Raw genomic sequence first — 22,645 nt, forward strand, 5'->3', positions numbered from 1 at the left:
ATATATACAAAGAGTACAATAGCACTTTTTGATAGACTGAATTCTCAGCCACAAAACATTATTTTTCAACAGTCACTATTGTTAGCTATGTGTTTTTGCCAGTGATGAAGAAGAGCTGGCAAAACACAACAAGACAAAATAAACAACCATGGCTTTCTGGAACGTGACTTGTCTTTCACATCACTGTCACCACTGCTAAAACGTACCACCCGCTGCCTTAGGTGTTCACATCTACTGCTTGGTTTCCATAAACATACAAAAAGTATCAATGAATGTCAGTGTATGCAATTTTTTCTACATGGAGGAATTCAGTGACACACCTTTGCTTCATATGCTCGTCTGTGTCAGGTGCCATTCTGTCAGACTGCCCCTCTGTTGCCAGTTTCATCAGGTTCAAACAGGTCCATGTTCTTAAAAGCCAGCAAAACAATGCTGTATGTTCTTGAAAGTCATCAGTAATTGAAGAAATGGTAATAAAATTGAAAATATCAAATATTTTTATCTACGATTTTCTTTAAAACTTAGTAAGGGTGAAAAGGTTTGTTGTCATTAGTAGCTAGACTATTGCCAGTTTGCATATCATGTTATAGTATTACGCATTTTGGTGCTTTATTAATGAGATTAGAGGGTTTATACCAAATAGTATAATGTCCTTTCACATACACATTAAGCAAAGAATGGGAACCTCTTAAAAATGAAGTAGGTAAATCCTAAGACCATTTTGAATCAGCCTGTTTAATGAACATCATAATTTTATACATTTTTTTTTGTGGAGAACATTGGTTAGGTAATTAGGAAATGTAAACTCGACTATAAAATGTTGATGGACTAAGCTGTAACTAGCTTAGGTTATGCACAATAACTTTCAAATACTATTTTTAAATGAGTAAAAAATCAAATTTAGAGCAGAAACGAAGTATCTGCTAAGTAGACTCATAGGTACATTGTGTAATGACTATATTCAGTATTCTTCATGTATATATAACCTAGTGCAGTATGTGCAGCCTGTGCGTGGTGGCTACATCTCATCTGTGAGCACTGCAAAGAATGAGTCATGAGGGACCTCGACAGGCTGGAAAGCTGGGCTCGGGTGAACCTAATGAGGTTCAACACGGCAAAGTGCAAGGTTTTGCATTTGGGCCGGAAGAACCCCAGGCACCCGTACAGGCTGGGAGGAGTGGTCCTTGAGAGCAGCTCGGCAGAGAAGGACCTCGGGGTCCTGATGGACGAGAGACTTAACATGAGCCAGCAGTGCGCTCTGGCAGCTCGAAAGGCAAATGGGATCCTGGGCTCCATCAGGAGAGGGGTGGTCAGCAGGGAGAGGAAGGTGATTGTCCCTCTCTACTCGGCTCTTGTGAGGCCCCACCTGGAGTACTGTGTCCAGGTGTGGAGCCCTCAGTACAAGAAAGACATCGAGATCTTGGAAAGGGTCCAGAGGAGGGCGACTAAGATGATCAGGGGGCTGGAGCACCTCCCCTATGAGGACAGGCTGAGGGAGTTGGGCTTGTTCAGCCTGGAGAAGAGAAGGCTGCGGGGTGACCTCATTGCAGCCTATCAATACCTGAAGGGAACCTACACCCAGGAGGGGAGTAAACTCTTCAAAAGGGCTGACAACAGCAGGACTAGGGGAAATGGATCCAAGTTGAAGGAGGGAAGATTTAGGTTGGATGTTAGGGGGAAGTTCTTTACAAGGAGAGTGGTTAGGCCCTGGAACGGGCTGCCCAGGGAGGTTGTGGATGCCCCGTCCTTGGACGTGTTCAAGGCCAGGTTGGACGGGGTCCTGGGCAACCTGATCTGAATGTGTATGTTTGGTGGCCCTGCTAGGCAGGGGGGTTGGAACTACATGATCCTTGAGGTCCCTTCCAACCCGGATGATTCTGTGATTCTGTAATAGTGTGGACAAGTAGAGCATAGGTTATTTATGCGTCTTTTAGTTTTACATGCGTGTTTTATAAAAGAAGTAATTATAATAGAACTTTCATTTTAATTAGTTGTTTCAAGAAATGCTTAGATAAGTAAGAAAACAATAGTTATTGGACCATTTTTCTTGAAGAGTTTCTATTGCTCTTGGTCTGAGTTTCTATTTGTGTTGGGGCACCGTTCAAGATTTTGCAGTGTTTTGTCATCCCTCAGCTAAACATAATGGTATATGAGTCCTATATTCAGGTAACACTTTAAAAAATTTAAGTCTTTCTATTTGTAATTTATGAATCTGTTTTCCTTAATACTATCATGTAAAGGAATAATAGGATGAATTATAGAACCTAGTAGTTACTAGTAGGAAACTTTCATAAATGGCATTCATGTAAATTTGAGAAAAGGGTTAAGTAAGCTTATGAAACAATCACTGAAAATGCTAGGTTCATAACTTGGAATAGCTCTAAATAAATAAACTATTTTCTTTTTTTTTTTTTTTTTTTTTTTGTAAGCTAGAGAAGTGAATTCAACTTTACTAGTGTAATGATTTATTTCCTGAGTTAACTGCACTCATGACATTAAAAGCACGTGGGGGGCATTAAGGTTTCTACTAATGGTAATCATGGTGAAGTTTGAGGTTCGACCAGATTCAGCCACGGCTGTATCTGAAATTGCTCTTTGTTTTAAGAAGATTTAAACTGTGAAGACAGCAACAGAAGTATTTTCTAACTACTTGTGTAACTGAAGTGCTTATTCCCGCTCTTTAGAGGTTTTCTGATATTTGCAGAGTTAAATTGTACCACTTCTGTTGTTGAAAAAAGTTATTTTCTTGAGTTTTCTTATATTTGCATAGTCAAACTGTAAGCTGAGTTGTCCCATATTTAAAGGACAATTTAAATATTTTATATTTAAAGACAAAAATTTAGATATTATTAGGGATGAAGAGCAAAGAAAATCACTTCTTTAATAAATTTAATTGTGTATACCCAGCATTTGCAGAAGATGGTGTATTAGCACAACCTGCTTATGAATGTTCACTATTCAGCACAGAGAAAATCATCTGTACCTCTGCTTCTCAATAATTTTTTTTTTTTATAGCAGTTTGACTTCTGGCTATTAAAACTCATAGGGATTTTCATTGCTCCTACAAAAGTCTGTAAGTTCATGAAAAGTCTAACAAACTTGACTGGATAGATACTTAGAGTACTCATCAGTTCTTCAAAAGTCATTTTGTATAAATTCAGAGATGAGGAAAAAGTACAGTCAGTATGACATGAGTGTCTGTGGAAGAAGGAAAATTATGTAATTTCAGATGTATGGAATAGAGATCAATTAAATTCTCATATGTGCAGCATAAATGGGAAGTGTGACTTAAAAATAGGGAAATAGCTGTGTGATCATATTTAAATGTTTCTAATCTGCTGTTTTCTTGAGAGTTTTTCATTGCTTAACGAATTAAAGAGTACATATGTCCGTTTTTGATATTTCATAACTTTTCTCATTCACTTTCCCAGAATCATTTTTAAATCAAGCCTGACCCACATCTAATCAATTGATGTTTTATATTTAGTTGAATTACCTTATATAAATGCTCCCACTTCTCATAGTCTTATATAGCATAAATTCCACTAGTGTGTTAGAGAGAAAAACGGAATGTGAAGATGGTTAGCAATGGTTATTATATGCAGTAATACATTATTTCTAATAAATTGGAACAAACTTAATAAAACAAGCAATAACATCATCAGAAGCGTGCTGTCAGAAGGAGAAGGTAGTTTTTAGAAGTAATATGCAAATTATATCAGTATTGGACAGGAGGATCTTTATTGTTGATTCAATTTGCAAAAATACTTTTTAGTGCAACTTTCTAGCACAGCACTTTGGCAGAAGGGATTTTTCACGCAGCTGTACAGAGTATGCAATAGCTTATTCTCAGCAAAGCCTGTCTTCAATTGTCAGTGAAGCTAGGGTGCAATAGCCTTTTGGTATTATACACTGAAAGACATTTCCTTCCTTTGTTCAACCAACTTCCATTAAACTGCCACGTACATTTATTTGCATCTTGTTTTCTCATGTGATTGGATTGAGGATACAGATAATCTATCAAAATAATAATAATAATAATAAAACTTGTTACAGGCAAGAAGGCAATTGCTGATAATTGTCTTCAACCAGAGTTCTTGTTAGGAAATGACAGCAATTTTATTTTTATTTATTTTTTTAAATTAAAGATGAGAAAGCTCAACTTCTACCCTTCATTACTATGTATGCAGCTCTCTTTTACAAACAACTGAAACCAACAAAAAAATAAAGATACAACCAGTTTCCTAACAAATGCAGAATAAAGTTTAGGTGAAAAGCTTCAGTGACTTGTGCATTTCTGGGTTCTAAATCTGCAATTCTTACCTGTCATTGCTTGAATGGCAACCAAAACAACAAAGAAAACTAGACTGACACTTGTTCTACACTGAGGAAATGAGTGAGATGAAGCAGACTTTTTCAGGATCTTTGTATGAAATCCCTAACTGATTTTTTTTGTTAACTGCTTTAATAGCAGCCAGACAGCCCTTGATGCTGTCCATCATTTTAAATTTGCTTTTGTTGTGTAAAGTGATGACAAGCAAAACGGATTTCTTTTGTTTGATTGCACATTCTGGCGAAGTGAAGTTTTGTGAGATTTTTAATAATTAAAAAGTCATTTTTTTTTTCAGCTCTGTGTAAAATAGGTGGCAGCAAATAAGAAAGGTAAAATAAGTTATATGCTTACTATATGCTTACCTTTATTTTAGCATTAGATTGGTGAAAACAACTGAAAGAACTCAAAGCAACAGAGAACATCCAACAATCTTAATTTTCTTCTTTACTATCTTCTTGGCTTAGAAGTTTTCCTGTGCCTTTTGTGTAAATCCATGTTTCTGATCTATACAGCTATAATCTATGCAGCCATGATCGGAGAAGCATAGAAAAGCAGAGAAATAAAGATATTAAAATTGGCATAGTAAACAAATCATGGTTCTCGTCTTGGTGACATTATACCACGTGTCTATTTAAATTATTAGAATGTGGTGTTGAAACAGCAATGATGGGGAGTAAGGGAATATAGCAGTAACCTGTTCAGAAAGGCTAATTTTCCCATTATTTAATTAAGTTTACATATATTTTCACTTTTTAACTCTTACTTGTGAACATCATTTGTATGTCTGACGTGCCTGGTATGCCAGCACTTTACAAACTTTGCCTATGAACGGGGTCATTCTTTCTTAACTAGCGTTGCATATTTGTTTATTCTTTAAATTAAATTTCTGTGTGCCTTACTATTTCATTCTCTTCTATGGTTTACAAAGTGAACGTTTCATGAATTTTATGTGACCGCATTGGTATGTTATGATTGTTTCATAGGTGGTGATTCGTGCTCAAAATGGCGAACTCCTCTATCGTATTTCACCGTGGGCAAGATACGTAGTCCGTTATGAAGGAAAAGTGAATTACGATTGGGTACACTGGGATCCACCACAGTCATATATAGTAAGGCTTAAATATTATTTTTGAGAGGTGTATAAAAGCATGCATCATATCATATTTGTAGCCCTATTTTGAAAATTTAAAGTTGCTACGTGAGTAAAATACTGGCTGGAATAGCCACCTGAGAAATGGTTTGTATTTGACAGAAACACCTGACTTTAATGGTCTCCCATGGAGTATATAAACAGTGGTTATCTCTTAAAATGATATATTTTGCCTTGACTTTCCACATTATGGGTAAGTTTGGTAATTCTTCCAGGGTTAAGTAGTTATCGTCCTACTTTGCACTTGAGGAGGGAATTAGGTTTAGAATAAGCTACATGTATGAAGTTCAATGCCAGTAATAAGTTAACACTGTATGAAGTCAAAAAGTCCTCACAATTAAGGTGCTTGTGCTCCAATATAATTCCAGATTTTCAGATTGGGAAAATATGTATTTTATAGCCCATTACTTTTCATGCAGTGCTGTAAGTTACAGAGTAGATTCTGATATATAAATACCTTAGGAAAGTGTTCAGAACTTCTGACTGGCAAATTGTTATACTTCAATATTGTTTTGTGTTTGTTGTTTGTTTGAATTAAAATAATATGCAGGGCTTTTTGTATGAAAGGTATTGCAAGTTCTGTTTTGAGATTTAGATTTTAGAGCCCACCTCAAATTATGAAGTATGTGCTTGACAGAAAAAGAATAATTTTCATGTAGAATCTCTTTCAAAATTATATAAGCTACAGTAACTTTAGAATTTATATGTACAAACCCTATGAATTGATTGATATACTCTTTTTTTCATGCTCGGTAACTCCTAATTTTTGCACAAGAAGAAATAATTCAGTGACAAAATCGATGAATAAGCAAAACAGGACAGCCCTTTCCCTCACGCAGCTGGCAATGCTGAATATGACTGGCCATTTGGGCTACCAGGGCATCCTGCTGACTCAGATACAACTAACTGTCAGCCATAATATGCAGATCCTTCTTGGCAGGACTGCTCTCCAGCCTCCATTCCCGTCTTTATGCAGATTCAGTGTTTCCCTGTCCCAAGTGATGAATCCAGCACTTGCTTTTGTTGAACTCCATGCAGCTTGTGATTGCCCAAACCTCTGATATGTCACTATCTTTCTGCAAAGCCTCCCTGCCCTCGAGAGACTCCACAGCTCCTCCAAGCCCAGTGCCATTCTAAAACTCAATTAGTAACTGCTGAGCCTTGCGTTTAAGTCGCTTACAAAACCATTGAAGAACACTGGCTGAAACAAGAAACCCTTTGGAACCCTACCAGTGATTGACTGCCAGCCTGATATAACCCCGTTTACTGTAACCCTTTGAGCTCCCATAGACTGGTTGTCCACGTATCACATTATCTTTTTGTTAAGCTGTATTCGGAATGTTTTTGTCCGGAAGGTTACTATGAGAAATGGCATTGAAAGCTTTGCTCAAATCAAAAAGGATTATTTCCAACAGCTGGAAAAAGATCAGTTTTTATGGCCCAAAGTAAAAAAGGAGGCAAGAACATATAGGTTGTGGGCTAGCCTTTACTGAGTTATGTCAGATAAAAGGAATGACTCTTTATGAGTAAGAGAGACACATAACTTCTGCTTGCTCTTTGCAAATATGTATGACTGTGTTTATTTTAATTGGTTGTTCTAACTTTGACTTCACTTAAGTACTGAACTGACAAGTAGGAAATAAAGTCTTGCAACATTTTTTTTTTTTTTAATTGGGAGGAATTAGAAGAGAAAAAACCTTGGAGGAAAAGTATATTTCAAACAATAGTTTATCTGTTTCTTCATGTAAGATTTTTGTTTTTAAAAAATAAAATCCCAATTAGATGTAAACTTCCCGCATTTCATGTTGTATACTGTTGACAATTAGTTTTTATTTTTCTTTGTAGCGTAAGCATGGTTCTCCCAAGAAATTAAAAAGCCTGAGAATCTATGAATCTCATGTGGGAATTGCTTCCCCAGAAGGGAAAATAGCTTCTTATAAAAACTTCACATTTAACGTACTGCCCAGAATAAGGGATCTTGGTAAGTAATAACACAGATGCTTGCAGATATGCGCTTCTCTCTTACTAGAATATGTAATTATCAAGTGTCTATGAGGTGGTTTTTTTTTTGTATTTTCAGATAAAAAGCACTGCAGAAATAGATTCTTAAGGCAAAGCAAAAAAAAGTTAAATTTGTGGAAAAGGAATGTGGACTGAAATATCATTTTGAACCAAAATCCATTCAACAGATTTTGAAGTAATATGTGATTTCAGAAATCTAGACAGTTATTGGAGGGCAATTTGCTTTTGGCATGGCTTGCTTTTCATCTGAAAATAGATCTGTTGCATATTAGTCTTTGGAAAATACTGTGTTCTTAATTGGCTCTGCTATGTACATCTTGCTTTTTAGAAAAGACAAAGAAGTATCTGAATAGAAAGGATTGTCATTTTTATTTGCCGTACAATGTGTGCTAATTGTTTTTTCATTTTTTTTATCCTTTAATAGTTGTAACAGTTGTTACGAGGTGTCAGAATATGGAAATTTTAAACATGAGAAATCCTCTCTTGCAAAGAAACTTCCATTGTTGTGGAGGGTATATGTGGAAACAGCTTGTGTGGTTAAATTAAGAAGCATTGCAAACTGTTCACCTCAATTTGTTTAATGATATATTTTTTTTAAATTCCTGTGGCACCTTTGCACAGTTTATGCAATGGACAATGTTCTAACTTGTTAACTTTGACTCACTGTGATTAAATATGTCTTGTTACACTCAAACATCACATAGTCTTGCCATACATGATTGATTGCTTTTAGATGTTGGCTGTCCTTATCTGTAGATTGATTTTTATTTATCAGAGTCCCTGAAGAAGGTTTTTTCTTGTAGGTTTATTTATTGAGCCAGTGTTTCACAAAGCATGATGGGAGTTGCAGTCTGTAAATCTGAATGTCCTCAAAAAATTCATTTGGAATGCCCATTAAATACCTGTGCCTCTTTTCCTCGAGCCGGAGTACTTCCTTCTTTCCAGGAGGTTGATAGGTTTAATGGAATTATGACAACTTTCTGCTCTATGTACCAATTCTTTTTTGGGAAGAGAAAATGTTGTGAAAAGACTGCTATACCATAAAAGCAATTCAAAGTTTAGGCTGCGTCTGCAGCATATATGATAGGTCGTTTTCTTTTTTATTTAAATAAGTAAGCTGTGTGGGAATTGTCTCTCTCTTTCTCTCTTTTTCTTTTTTTTTTTAAGCTGTATTTTTAAGTGATATTTGATTTGATTTGAGTTTTGAAATGTCTTAAACAAGCTTGAAGACATAAGTATTTAGGAATAAATACTAAGATAAATAACTTGTAGAAACATGCATGAAAAATAGCAAAGTAGACTAACTCATACTAATTTGATGCTATTCAACTTTTTATTTACAGAAATGCTGTAAATAATAATAAATGCAATGAGCTTGAATTATGAAACATCAGTTTATCTGACAAACTGCTGAGCTTATGCCAACTACCTGCTAATAATAACTCATTCATGGGTGAAAAATTTTAAAACAAAACCAACAACAAAAGTTTTTGGTTTACACTAAAGAATGAAGAGCTCGGTTAAACTAATAAAGAGAAGCTATTTAGTTGTAGGTGTCTCAGCAGATTGTATATTAAACTTGAAAGTTACCTTTTGCTGACTGTCCTTATTTACTAGCTAGCTGGGGCACCTATTTGCTAGCATTAATGATAGATTGGGTGAGGTGTATAGTAAGTAGTTTCATTACTTGTGCACGGTTTCTTCTTAAGATTTCCCTCTTATCTGTGCTGAAATACTTTAGTTGATGTGAGAATGAGTCACTTATGCTTCTGTGCTGTCTTGGTTCTTTGGTAAACTCAGAACAAAAACACATTACTCCTGTATTTTCTTTCTTTTGAAAGATTTAGTTTTATATAGACTGCTTGATGATTGAACCTTCCATTTTCATGTAGGTCATGTAAGTGTAAGCTATTAGGTAAAATTACCTCTTGAGAGAGAACAAATCTGTAGTTAGTTGTTAAGTATGCATGAGAGTTAAACCAGCTATAAGAAGATAAAATGAACACAATTTGGAACTGATAAGTTACAGGAGTTGAATTTTTTGGTTTACTGTTCTTGAGGCAAGGGTGTATTTGTTTATTTCATATATTTCTATAGGTTATAACTGTATTCAGCTGATGGCTATTATGGAACATGCGTATTACGCCAGCTTTGGTTATCAGGTCACGAGCTTTTTTGCAGCATCAAGGTAGGTATAAGTACTTAGTACTTTTTGTTCCTTTACTTTTCTTTCCATTTGCTAAAATCAGTATGTCATTGATTGCAAGTACAAGTTTAATGGAAGAAGAAAGTATAGGCTTAGGCATTTGCAATAGAGTCTGAAATCTGATATCAATTTGTCATAGTCATCACCTGTTTTGCAAAACACTTAGCATAAAAACAAAAGTTGTAAGTAACTCTAGCCATCACAGTATATTCCATTTAATTCAGTTTCAGCTGCCTGCATGTGTTTTGCATGCATAGGGGAGATGTTATTTCATAGTTAAAAAATCTTTTTAACTGTTTGTAATCAAGTTACTAATTCAGAGGCTGAAAAAAAACCCCAAATATACAAACAGTTGGAATCTAGATGATGAAGAACTAGTGACATTGATGTACTTCCTGTTAGTGATGTTAACTATTTTTTGCTTAAGTTGGGTGGCTCCCCTCATAACACATTTATTTTTTTATGCCAATAGCCGTTACGGAACTCCAGATGATCTGAGAGAATTGATTGACGTTGCTCATTCGATGGGTATTACTGTTCTGCTGGATGTTGTGCACAGCCACGCGTCAAAAAACTCAGAAGATGGTCTCAACAAATTCGATGGTACAGATTCTTGTTTCTTCCATTCTGGTCCTAGAGGAACTCATCAAATCTGGGACAGCAGGCTCTTTGATTACGCAAAGTAAGTATACAATATAGTTTAAGTATTTTAGTGATAATAATCTCTTAGCAGTTATATTAAAGCTTCAGTACTTGTCAAGCTGAAAAAAAATCTTTTGGATTGCTTAATGGCTTAAATATGCTGAATTAAATTCATCTGCTTTACTAAATATTTAAAATCTGAGATTAAATGAATCAGTTTCTCTTACTCTTCTGTGATCTATTACTATGTATGTACATAATTACAAAGCTTGTGCAGGTGTGTAACTTTTTTTATATGTATGAACATATACAGGTAGTTATATAAATCTTATGTGTATAGATTTAAATACATGTATATGTTAAAATATATAAAATATAATATAGATATCTACCTATATACACATACACACTTAACATAATGTATTTGTAAGTATATATATGCATTATATTTAAGAAGAAAATATGTTTACAAATAAAAAAAAAAAAAAAAAAAAAAAAGCTGAAGAAAACTTATGAACTCTGGAAGTCTACTATCAAACTATAAGATTGTTAAAATTCAGTAAAGGTTGTGGCCCTGGCTAGCTATATTCCAAAACTTTCCAGAGGTAGATCAACAGTTAATACAAAGAAGGGGTCATTTTCAGTAGGCAGTTTGGATGCAGGCATCTTGTTTCGGAGACTAAAGTATTTCTATGTGGAACCTGTTTTGAACAGCATGGCCTAAATCTGGAGACCCAGGCCCTGTGTGGGCACATGTAATTTTCTAGTAGAGATTCAGGTTAATGCCAGGTAATGTTTAGCATTTAATATAATTTACTTTGTGTTCTCTGAGATAGTGGAATGGGGAGTGATTTGTCTTGTGTGCTGAGTATTTATAGTTCTTTTACATGGAGAGAGGATGAGAGAGAAAGGCAACCAGATTATTTCTGTCTCTTCTCATTTTGCAATGCATATTTTTACATGAACCACCTTTATTTCCCTCTTTTCTTGTCTTTAGTACTTCCTTTAAACATCCCCCTGAAATGCATTATTTTTTTTATCTTGTTATCAGTCACAAAGTTCTGGTTTAACCTCTTCAAGGTTTTGCTTGAGTAGTTCCTTCAACAGCTCATCAGTCAGTGACTTAAGAGTTCTAGTTTCTTGTTAATATGTTATTTATTAGGGTTTGTGTGCCTGCAAGTTCAATTAACTGCTTTTTTTTTTTAAAACTCTCATTTCTCTACCTTGCATGTCTATAATTGCAATTAACTAGTTATGTTTGCAGCGCAAATGTCTTTAAACGTTAAATCAGAATTCCGTGTGTTCATGTAATGGCTCCCCCAAAAAAGCGTGTATATATGTGTATGTATAGGTAGATAGAGAAATCTATACATATTGTACTCAGGCTGTACTCTTTACTGACAGTTACGTAGCTCATGAGGATTATAACTGTTTAAGAATGTCACTTTTGAAGAAGTATTGTTATATAACGTCATTTTTTTAAAGGAAACTCTCTCATCATAACTCACAATTTCAATTAAACTGAGTGACGAATTTAATAAGTGATGTACACACTGTGTTACTTAATAGGATAAACTATTATGAATTTCATTCATTTTAGCTGAGATAATTTTATGATTAATTCAGAGGGCCTATTTGAATTGTGCAACAAATGCATTTTAGTAGGACTCAACATAACCACTTCTTGTTTGGGTTGCTTCCTATTAATCTTTGAATCTATGTTCAGGTAAACTCCATTTTAAGTAATCTTAAAGCTGGAGTATAATACAATAATGCTTCACATTTTATTACCTTCTATACTTATGTATAATCAAACAATTGTGTGGTGGCACCAGCCTCTCCAGTGAGAAAATAAGTTGAATTGAATACTTTCAGGCATTTTATTCCAAGCAGAGACAGGCTGTAAAGAAAGTGGTGATGCTTTTGAGTGTGTTGGAAGGATTCATAAATGAAAGAAACAGGAGGCTGCTTTCCAAGTGACGTAGGTTGGATGAGATAGGCAATATTAAGCTCATATTCAGAGCTGAAGAACTGCTTACATGGTTCTTTATAGTTAATGTTATATGCTTTTATTTGTTGAAGAGGGGCATCTGGAATAGATGCTAGACTGCATGCTGAAAAGGGAGAAAGTGAAGAGATGTGAGAGAAGAGATTACAAAACAGTGAAGAGCAGAGCAATTGAATATATTCTCTATTGAAGAGAAAAAATGACGTCCTGGATGTCTGCTGGTGCCTTTTATATCATTCCCCATCCCCTGTCCTCTAGTGAATTGCAATAATGAGTTGAGTTTTCCTTTTTTAAACTTTTAGAGAAATCCATCCTTCTCCTTTAAGCACAGAATGCTGTACAGTGAACTAGGTTTAGTCAGAAAAATTTTCTTTAGTCCTAATATCTGAAACATTAAATATTCTATACATACTTACAGTCAAAGCTTAATGCTTAAAAGATATAACAATCATGTTTCTTCTAGGTTGCTCAAAAATTGTTAAAAATATATATTATTTTCTCTTTTATGTGTATAAAGATTGCAAACAAAATTGGAAGTGTTGAAACTGAAAATATTATTTTTTCCATCTATGTTTCATTGACATGCATGCAGATTTCCATCGCAGTAAATGAGCACCTCTCTAACAGAGGGGAGTACAAAAATCTGTGGGATAGACTCAGATTGTTTGCAGTTGCACAAACTTCACTGAAAATAAATGATGCCAAGCACAATGTATTGAATAGCATACAGAATAGTGTCTTTATTGTTCTGTAGTGGAAAAAGTTAAATCTACATGTACTTATACATCAAATACAGAAGATGCTCAATTTATTTTGGAATTGAGAGAAACTAAATCACTGCCATGAAAGAGATGGAAAAAACAATTGCTTTATCAGTTTAGTCTGTCTACGTTTTCTTTGAATGCCAAGGCATAAGGAAATTGTCTTGCAACATTTGCAAGATTATTTAGTTGTCTAGGAAGGTGACTGTGAGTGCTGACCACAGCAGAAGGAAGCAAAGATCTATATTCATGCAAATTGTATTGATGGTGTATTTCAAATATTTTTAGCTACATTCATGTAAGTAGTGAGAATATCTGATAAAAGTGGTATTAAAACTTGTGCTTCATTTCTAGTTCAGTAATATAATTTAAGCAGATAAAAGCAGGTTTTGTATTGTAGACTTCACAGCAATACCTAATGAGTATGTTTATGTAAGACTTGTAAACTGAAGACGTGTTTAAAATCATCCAGTTTCAAGGAGTGTGATGTGAGGAACAAACCCTCAATTTCATAGAAACATAACTTACAGATTTAAAAAATGGATCAGTAAAATAATATTTTCTGCCTGACTTTTATTTGGGAAAAAAAAAACTCTTAATGTGAAAAGCAAATGAAAAGTCCTCCCAGAAACCAGCTACCCAAAAAATCAATTCAGAAATAAAGTTTCACAGTTCTGATTTTTTTTTGCCATTTTTTTCTAAAATCTGGATCTAGGCATTGTATTCTTAAAATATTGTAATTTGCTGAATCTACTGTTTTCCTCCATCCTGTTGTTCTCTTCTTGCATTCCTCAAATCAAAGTAAACCAAAAGCCTATCTAACAAATTCTTAGCAGGTATTGTGTTACATTAAGACAGCGACTTTTTGTATTCTTTGTCTTGATTTCTAATAAAATGGGGCTTTCCTATCCCCAAATTCAATAAAAGGGCATGCTCTAAGGTAGTGGTGATATCAAATACTCTGGATCTGTACTTTACCTGGCACTGTCTATTTCATTTTGTGATAAATTAAGTGCCTTGTCTCTACTGTCAACCTGTTTTAAATGGCTCACTCAAAATGCATGCAAAAAGCCAATTTTCTCTCTTCTCCCGTCTTCATTTTAAGTAAGGATTCTACTTACAATTAACATAACACAAGCTAAGTGTATCTCTGCTTTCCTCCTCAAATTGTGTTTGAACATTATCCAGCTGCCAAATACATTAGAAGTGTCGCTGTAGACCAGGTGGGATCACAACTATAGTAGGTGATTGTGTTTTGATTTATATTCATTTCTCCAAATAGCAAATGTGTCTAAAATACTGAATAGGCAAAACAATTTAAAAATAATTGAGAGCAAAGATTTTAGCTTGCAAAGATTTATGCCTCTTTTTTTTTTTTTTTTCCTGTAAATGAGTTTGCTTTTCCTTAGCTTGTTGAAAACTGAGAGTATTATTTTTGAATTACTTTTTTTTTTTTTTTCTTTTAGTAGGTTTAGTTAGATTTTACGCTTTATCTAATTCTAAGGGACAATAGGTATCCTGTTATATTTATGTGTAAGGTATGCCTTTAGGAAAATGACAGAAGTAAAACTTTGCAAAAATCATACTATACTGTTCATGCTTTTTTATTTGTTTGTTTGGTTTTAATACTGTGACATCTGAGCATTTAACCCAAATTTTAAGTTGTTCAATCTTGGAGAATACTTTGGCACAAAAGTTAGAGGTTAGATTTAATCCTGTTTTTAATTAGTGACTCGTTTCCTTGAACACAGCAATGAGAGATGATGTTAACTACAAGATTCTGGGCCCAGAAGACTTCCTTGGAATCTCTTTTCAGGCTTTTTTGAGGTTCTGTTTTCAGAACCAAATTTTTGGACCAAATGTGAGCCTGTGCTTGGGTTCTTTTGTGTAGGCACCACAGTCAGTGGGAACTCTTTGGCCTGGGCACCTATAGATTTTGTCTTTTTTGTACTTGTTGGTAACAATCCTCTGTTTTGGCAATAAAGGCTTGTAAATGTTGTATAATAACTGTAGTCTTCTTAACTAAGTCATATTTTCTTCATTCTTCCCTCTTCAGTTCTATATTATTCAACTCAAGTGATGTTCATATTTAATATGCTTTAAAATGATGCAAGTAGGGTTCAAAGTATAAACATTGTTTTACAGCTCACAGCAATGAATGATATTCTGGTTGTCTGCTGCACTGTCTTCTCCAGTGAAGTCTTCAGAACTGTTCACAAAGCAGCTCCTGAACTCCACAGAGTTCATTACAGAGTTCATTTGTTCTTTTTTGCATGTATATGTGTTTTTTTTCTCTTTTCTTTCTCTAGTTATTCTTGAAGTGGATTATAAACTACTGTAGTTCTGAAACAGCTTTTAGCCTGCAGTCAGTACAGCAGAAGTAGGATAACTGGCTGGGGAGTGATTCAGATGCCCAAATTTGTGCTTTGCTATGTTTTAGACTGCTTGTCCTCCAGCTGCCTCTCCAGAATGGTGTGGGTCATCTGTCAGTTTTGTTCCTTATCCTGTGTTCCAACCTCATGCAGGTACTTTGGATGTCCCTTTGCGTCTGAAATGGTGCATTACACCTATATTTGGATGCTGAGACAATGGCCCTTTCTGGCACCCAGTGTTTAAATCTAGTGTAGACTTCCAACTGTGTTTTATAGAAAGCAGTGACGACCATAGTAAACTATGCAAACTATTACCTATTAGTTATCATATTAAAAGGATTGATAGGATTTAAAAATTGCTTGTATAGTCACAGTATCCAATAAGATACATGAGGAGTCTTTGGCTAGGCAGGTATCAGTCAGGTATCAGAGAAGGGAATCTTCCACCACTTGATATAAAAGATCTTTGATGGTGCTGGGTAATCCTCTTCAGACTCGCTGCTTTTTTTGGCTTTAGAGTTTTGCACCTTTCCTCTTGAATCCTTGAGCAATCCTTATCTCAACAAACTTGTGCATAACTTCTCATTTTTCACCTTTCCTGACTGTATTCTTAAAACTCTTTTGCTACTTTCTCTCAGCTATGCGATTTCTGTAACAGTTTAATCCATTCTCGGTTTGGGACATAGTTGATCTTCCAGTAATGGGAATGAGAAAGGGAAAAATGTAGGAGGAAGTTACAAAGCAATCTATTTACTATATACAAAAGAGAGGATTCTCCAAATTGCTGGTAAGTGGCTTAAGTAATCTCTCCTGCAACTTTTGGGGACTTAGCCAAATACAGTCAATATTCTTCCAGCTGCATTTATGCAGTAGCAGTAACATCCAGTGGCAGGTCATGTTTATCACAAATGTATTTTTCCTGGAGAGATGTCTTAGATATCTAGCTTAAACTATGACCATGTATTCTACATATTCTATGTATGTATTCTACCAGTCTTCTTTCACGAAGTACAGGAAAGCGCTGTGTTCACAGTTCCTATAGTATGCATTAGCACTGGAGTTGGATTTGACTGGCAAAGATTCCTTCTTAATGACTAACAGTTTTAAGAAAGCACCATTTATGATGCAGTAGTGAGATTTCTATTTTTTTTTCCGCAAAGCTCGTATGTTTATTTTGCTTATAGAGTGGCCTTTTAAAAAGCTGTTTCTGTGTGTAATTAACACTATTTCTAATAGACTGGACTTTCTGAAAGTGACTATGAAAGCACCAAACTACTTTACAATAATGTAAATGCTGATATGCTTTTTGAAAATCTTTGTTTTCTCTGTATTCTCCTCCTTTTGGTAATCATTGCAGATGCTGGCAAGAAGGCACTTTCAATTGCATATTTGAGAATGTAGTGTTAATAAATTCCTTTCCTTGAGGGGAATAAGTAGTAGATGCATCAACAGAAGGCATTGGAATTAAGTGCAGTATATTTTAAATAATTAAAATAATAGTGCTCTGTAATGTTCCAGCCATGAACATATGAGTATGTGACTCTAGCCTTGTTATATATAATTTATTTTTAATTAATGTTCTTCTATAAGCTTGATTGTTTTACTGCACTGTACTGATATGACAGAAGGCTTTAAATACAGATGTTCTGAAACTTAGAAGATCAGGTGTGAATGTACAAATTTCCTTGATGGATCCAGTTCCCTATACTAACTTGCTGTGCAAGCTTCTGAAATGTGTGTTATAGTAATAAAATTGATACAAGAAGAAGAGGCACACTGAAAAATTGCAAGCAATTGTTCTACATTTTGTCAAGTAGTCAATCTTAAAATATAGAGGTCACTGCCTGTAGCCAATTGAATTCATTATTCTTTTGAATAGACACAATAACTCTTTCCTGAAGTTAATTACAGTATTTCAGTAAAGATGTGAAATTAGGATAGTTTCAAGATGCTTCAGAGAATCATTGCTCATCAGTCTAAATGTCATAATAATCTTGCATTTAGTAATCCAAACTTAAATTGACATCTTTCACAGGATTTCTTATGTGATTACTTCACCAAATTGCACGAGCAGTTTAAGAGGTACAATGAATTTGTTGTGAATAGGACCTTTTTGCTGGGAGGAAAAAGGGTGATGGCTATACAGATTGGAGATTAAAGAGAGGTGTTATGGAAAATATCACACATGAAGCAGAGAACGTAGACTTTATCCTAGTAGTGTTGTATCCAAAGAAGATCCAAGTTGGAGAAAAATTAGGCATGCTACATCTCATTGCAAGGCAAAAGAATAGGAATATTAAGAGAACATTAAGAACTTTGTCAGTTTGTCTGTTTATTTTTTAAATTCTAATGTATGTTTTTTGTAACATACAGATAGTTGAAATCTGATTTTGGTAAGATCACTGAAAAGAGACAAAATGGATAATAACGAGACAATAATTAAGAACCACAGAAAGTAGAAAGCAATCAACTATTAAAATATTGTATGTGAAGTAACAGTTTTCCAAAGTCAAGTGTGTATATTATGCAAAAGTTTATATATGTGTTACCTCTTAGGTAATGCTTACATATTAAGGTATAGAGCATCTGATCTGGAATTAGATGCACAGACAATCAGCGTTCAATACTTAGAGTCAAGTTTACATATTCTTAGTACTTCTTTTCCTCATGTTTATTTGTTCTCAAGTGAAATTAACTGATAAGGGCACAGCACTGGATCATCAGAGTCAGTAACAGTGACTTTGGGAGAATCTCTAAGAAGCACAAGATTACCTCAATATCTCTTAATTTTAACTAGAGAAAAGGTTAGAGCCTTTGACTGTTTATCCTATACATGTTTTGTCATCTTAATTTAACTTCAAAACACAAATTCTATAAGTTGCACATAAGTACTTACAAACTTTTACAATTCATCTGCTGAGCACCCGTAGAACAGAGCTCAGTGAACACAGTGTTCTCAGTATGTGGTAGCTCTGAAAGAAAAAGGGTAGAGAGCTCATTTAAATTACAGCCCAAATATATGACATCTGAAAAGTGCATCCCTCAGATTTTTTGATGGATTTTAGAAAATAATAAATCAGGTGCTGTTATTTATGCTGTCAGCACTTTAGATGTAATGATACCAAATCTGTAGCGTGTTTGAACTTTTCATTTACCTTACAGCATAAGTCATTTTTCAAAGAAGTATTTTGGAATTGGCATCTGTTAAAAGTTTATTTTCAAAATCACTTAGTTTATGTTTAGAAAATGTGGAGTGTGGATAAACTCTCTTTTTACAATTTCCAAGAAATTTGGTTCTTGAAAGTGCTTTTTCATATATTTCAACTTCATAATTGTAATGGAAAGTGTCCACAAATCTGTCATCTAGCACCACATAGCTGAATTTCTTCTCCTCCTATACTGTTATTCTTAGGAACTGAATGAATAGCCTGCCCCCATGCCCTTGTGTTCCTATTACAAGTGGACGTTCTAAGTTCTGGAGTCAGGATAGATTTAGTTCTTTCCTTGTTTTGCAGAAGAGAAGATCTGATCCAGGTATGAATTCAAATTTAAAAAGCATGAGAGCATTATATGGGTGCATTCTAGTTAGTGTGAGATTCTGTACTAAGAGATCCTCACTGATTAACACTTCTTTGCAGCAATAGATGAAGTAGAAATTTTAGGCAAGCGCTATTTAGGAATATTTTCAGAATTACTGCTTTTATTTGAATGAAAGAGCTTTCTAAAAAATCATTTCCCCTAAGTAATTATTGAGTATGTATCAAGTCAAGGTCAGGGTAGACCAGGCTCTGGGGAACCTCTGACCTAGCTGTAGATGTTCTTGTTCATTGCAGGGGAGTTGTACTAGATGGCCTTTAAGGGTCTCTTCCAAATCAAATGATTCTATGATTCTGTAAGTCTAATAAGTGCATGTTGCTATTGTATCTTTTAGAGTGACATGAATGAAAGTTTCTTCTTCCTTCATAACAGTGAACGTATGGGAGTCAGGACTGATGCTTTCAGAAAGGGCATTGTCTGATATGAGACTGTGGAAGTCTGGCTAAAACTAAATTGCAAAATCCTCTGCATCTACAAAGATGTTTTTCTGTTCTTCTTCTTTACTCGTAAAGGAGAGGGGGGAGGCTTTTAGTGAAATAAGATACTTTCAACTAAAGCAAGATGAGGAAAACTACTCTGGTGGTTTCATTTTTAGTTACAGTAATCAATATTTTATACACCTTTCACTTAGTCTTAGAATAACAAGCTATGGCTTCACACTCTCTAAAACAACAATTAATTGTGAGTTATGAAAAATAGCTTGATCATAATTAATTTTGATGAACATAATGCAATGTTAATGATTCTTAACTAATAGTCTTTGTGCATTGTTTTCTGTTTCTTTTCCTTTTGAATTTTTTTAACCATCTTTACTGCAGCAAGAGTTGATTATTAGTTATCAGAATATGCAAGAACTTCAAAGGTAATGTTTCCTATTTTATTACGTTGGACAGAGACATCAGAGGCTGACGTTGGTGGTATGGTGGCAGAAGTTGAACTTTCCCACCAATATTCTGTTTCATTTTGTTGCTGTGTGACAGATGGCGGCAGAGGGGCAGTCTGACAGATTAGCACCTGACATGGAAGTGCATGTGAAGCAAAGGTTTGTAATTAAGTTCCTCCATGTGGAAAAAATGGCACCCACTGACCGTCAACAATACTTGCTGAATGTTTCCAGACACCAGACAGTGGATATGAGCACAGTGAGGTGGTGGTTGGTGTGTTTCAGCAATGGCAACTGGATGGTGGGTCACTTCCTCTAGTGCAAGTTTTTATTAGTGTGGTGTGCTGGCTTTTGTTCATTGCTAGGACAAATGCATAGCTAATGATGGTGACCATGTCTTGGGCCCCTCATGAAAAGAAAGACATTGCGGCCCTGGAAAGAGTTCAGAGAAGGACAATGAAGCTGGTGAGGGGTCTGGAGCACAAGTCTTATGAGGTGTGGCTGAAGGAGCTGGGATTGTTCAGTCTGGAGAAGAGGAGGCACAGGGTACCTCTACAACTGCCTGAAGTGAGGTTGTGGTGAGGTGGGAGTTGACTTCTTCTCCCATGTGACTAGCAATAAGAATAGAGGAAATGGCCTCAAGTTGTGGCAGGGAAGATTCGAGTTGGATGTTAGGAAATACTTCTCGAAGAGATTGGTCTGGTGCTGGTATGGGCACCCAGGTGGGTGGTGGAGTCACTGTCCCTGGAGGTGTTCGAGAAACATTTAGATGTACTGAGTAAGAAATATTGGTGATGGGTGGACGGTTAGATTGGATGATGCTAGAGGCCTTTTCCAGCTTTGGTGGTTCTGTAATTCTATGATATATTAACCAGTGCTGCTCTTGTTGGAAGAATAATCATTAAATTATTTATATACAAAATATGAAAACATAATTTATTAATTTATTAATAAAAGGTGTAATTTCTTTTAAAGAATTTCTGCTTTTTTCTTTTTAGTATTAAAAATGAATGCATTTATTATGCCTCTAGAGAGGGTGAGATAGAATTGTGCAATTTGGAATGCAACTGATTCATCAGTGTTTAACTTCTTATGTTGTTTATTAGAAAATTCTATGACCTAGTTCATGAAAGGACTTCAGATCTTCCCTGAACAAATGCTTCCAAACTTAAAAATAATCCTTCTTTCACCTACTCATGATATTTTATAATATTACTTAAATTAAATATTTAATGACAGTTTTTTTGAAGTCTTATTGAAAATCAGAAATACTTTTGAGCTTTTCCTTTGTAAGTCAAGGGATGAAATAACAACTGAGCAAAGATGTGTTCTGACAAAAAGGTTTAAAAAAAATCTATTGTTTGTGTACCGCTACAGGAAGCTTTTAGTCTCTCTATGACTCATTTGAAGTAGTCTTTTAGTGTTATAATATTGTTGATTTTCTTATGTTGAAAAATTCTGAATTCCTGTGGCTAAAATTAAAATCTGCCTGGAATTGCATGTGCTATTCATGTAATCTTACACATGCAAGATTCATGCATTTCTTGAAAAGAGATTCTGAAGAATCAAGGCTAGTTGGCTTTTTTTTTTTTTTTTTTTTAAAAAAAAAAAAAAAAAAAAAAAGCTTTTCCAGTGACAAAAGACTCCAGAGGGCCACAGTATAGGCTGTGAGATTACAGGAAACTTTTATATTGCAGTTATTCACAATCGCTAATTCATCCTGAGGCCCTGAGTCCTAATCTAGTGTTTCAGACTTTCATACTTAACTGCATCCTTTTCTGGCCTCAAGGTAGGCTACGTACTTCAGGCCACTCTAGTCTTTGGTCACTGCTGTGTTCTGGTGCAGATACCTACTCTTCAGTAGAAGCATGATTATCTAGAACACACACAAATGACTGTTTGACAAGTCAAGCAATCTAGCACTGCCTCAGAGGGATTTTATATCTCTTGAAATTAAGATCTGGTTTGCTGTCAAATGCGTGTCTCTGAGTATTTCACCTCTGTTCATCTTTTCTGATTTCAGATGTGTAGCATTTTTGTTTGTTTATTGATTTGACATTCTTCCATGTGTCTATAATAAATGTCTTTTTCTCCTTTCTGGTGTCGTAGTACTGTTAACTTGTGCATTAATCTAAGCTGGCAAATCACTTTTAATATTTTCACTGCATAGCAGCTCTGGTTTACCAAAACCTTTCATCCACTTGCAGTGATCTGTGTGCATTCTTTTTTAGTAGAGAGCTCTCTGTTCCACAATTGGGTCCTAAGATCTTGCAGTATTAGTCAGGAGTTTTTTACTGAGGCCAGAAGGAAAGCTGGCCGTGAAACCTTTAGACTAAGCTATCTAATTCACAGTTGTGAGAAGGTTTAGGCTGTCACAGTAGACCAAAAGGAAAGATAGAACTCAGAGAGTTGTGATATTACTTGTGTTATTAGTGTAATGCTTTCTTAATTTGAAATAGCATTTAAAAGATAAAGCTATTTTGCACAGTAAAGATCAAAGGTTATAAGTCTCGTAGCATTGTCAACATCTGTGATGTATCTCAGGATATAAATTATGTGCTTTCAGTGTTATGAATTCCATGCAGGTAGCAAAGTGAGCATAATCTAATCAAGTGAAACAGAAAGGTCATGATATGGATCCATTTCTCTTTAAAACAAACAAACAGAACCT

General features: G+C 35.0%; 1 protein-coding gene across 3 annotated transcripts in view; it reads left to right on the forward strand.

Moving 5' to 3' along the window:
• The window catches only part of GBE1 (1,4-alpha-glucan branching enzyme 1), a 151,127-nt gene that overhangs the window by 53,298 nt on the left and 75,184 nt on the right, over nucleotides 1–22,645 (forward strand). For all 3 annotated transcript variants that reach the window (XM_052703678.1, XM_052703685.1, XM_052703694.1), the window contains exons 4-7: nucleotides 5,317–5,442; nucleotides 7,329–7,464; nucleotides 9,603–9,693; nucleotides 10,184–10,393. In XM_052703678.1, the coding sequence (XP_052559638.1) occupies nucleotides 5,317–5,442; nucleotides 7,329–7,464; nucleotides 9,603–9,693; nucleotides 10,184–10,393 (563 nt within the window). The remainder of the gene's footprint in view (nucleotides 1–5,316; nucleotides 5,443–7,328; nucleotides 7,465–9,602; nucleotides 9,694–10,183; nucleotides 10,394–22,645) is intronic.

The sequence above is a fragment of the Tympanuchus pallidicinctus genome, unplaced genomic scaffold (assembly GCF_026119805.1).
Source record: "Tympanuchus pallidicinctus isolate F22 unplaced genomic scaffold, pur_lepc_1.0 scaffold10, whole genome shotgun sequence".
Classification (NCBI taxonomy): Eukaryota; Metazoa; Chordata; class Aves; order Galliformes; family Phasianidae; genus Tympanuchus; species Tympanuchus pallidicinctus.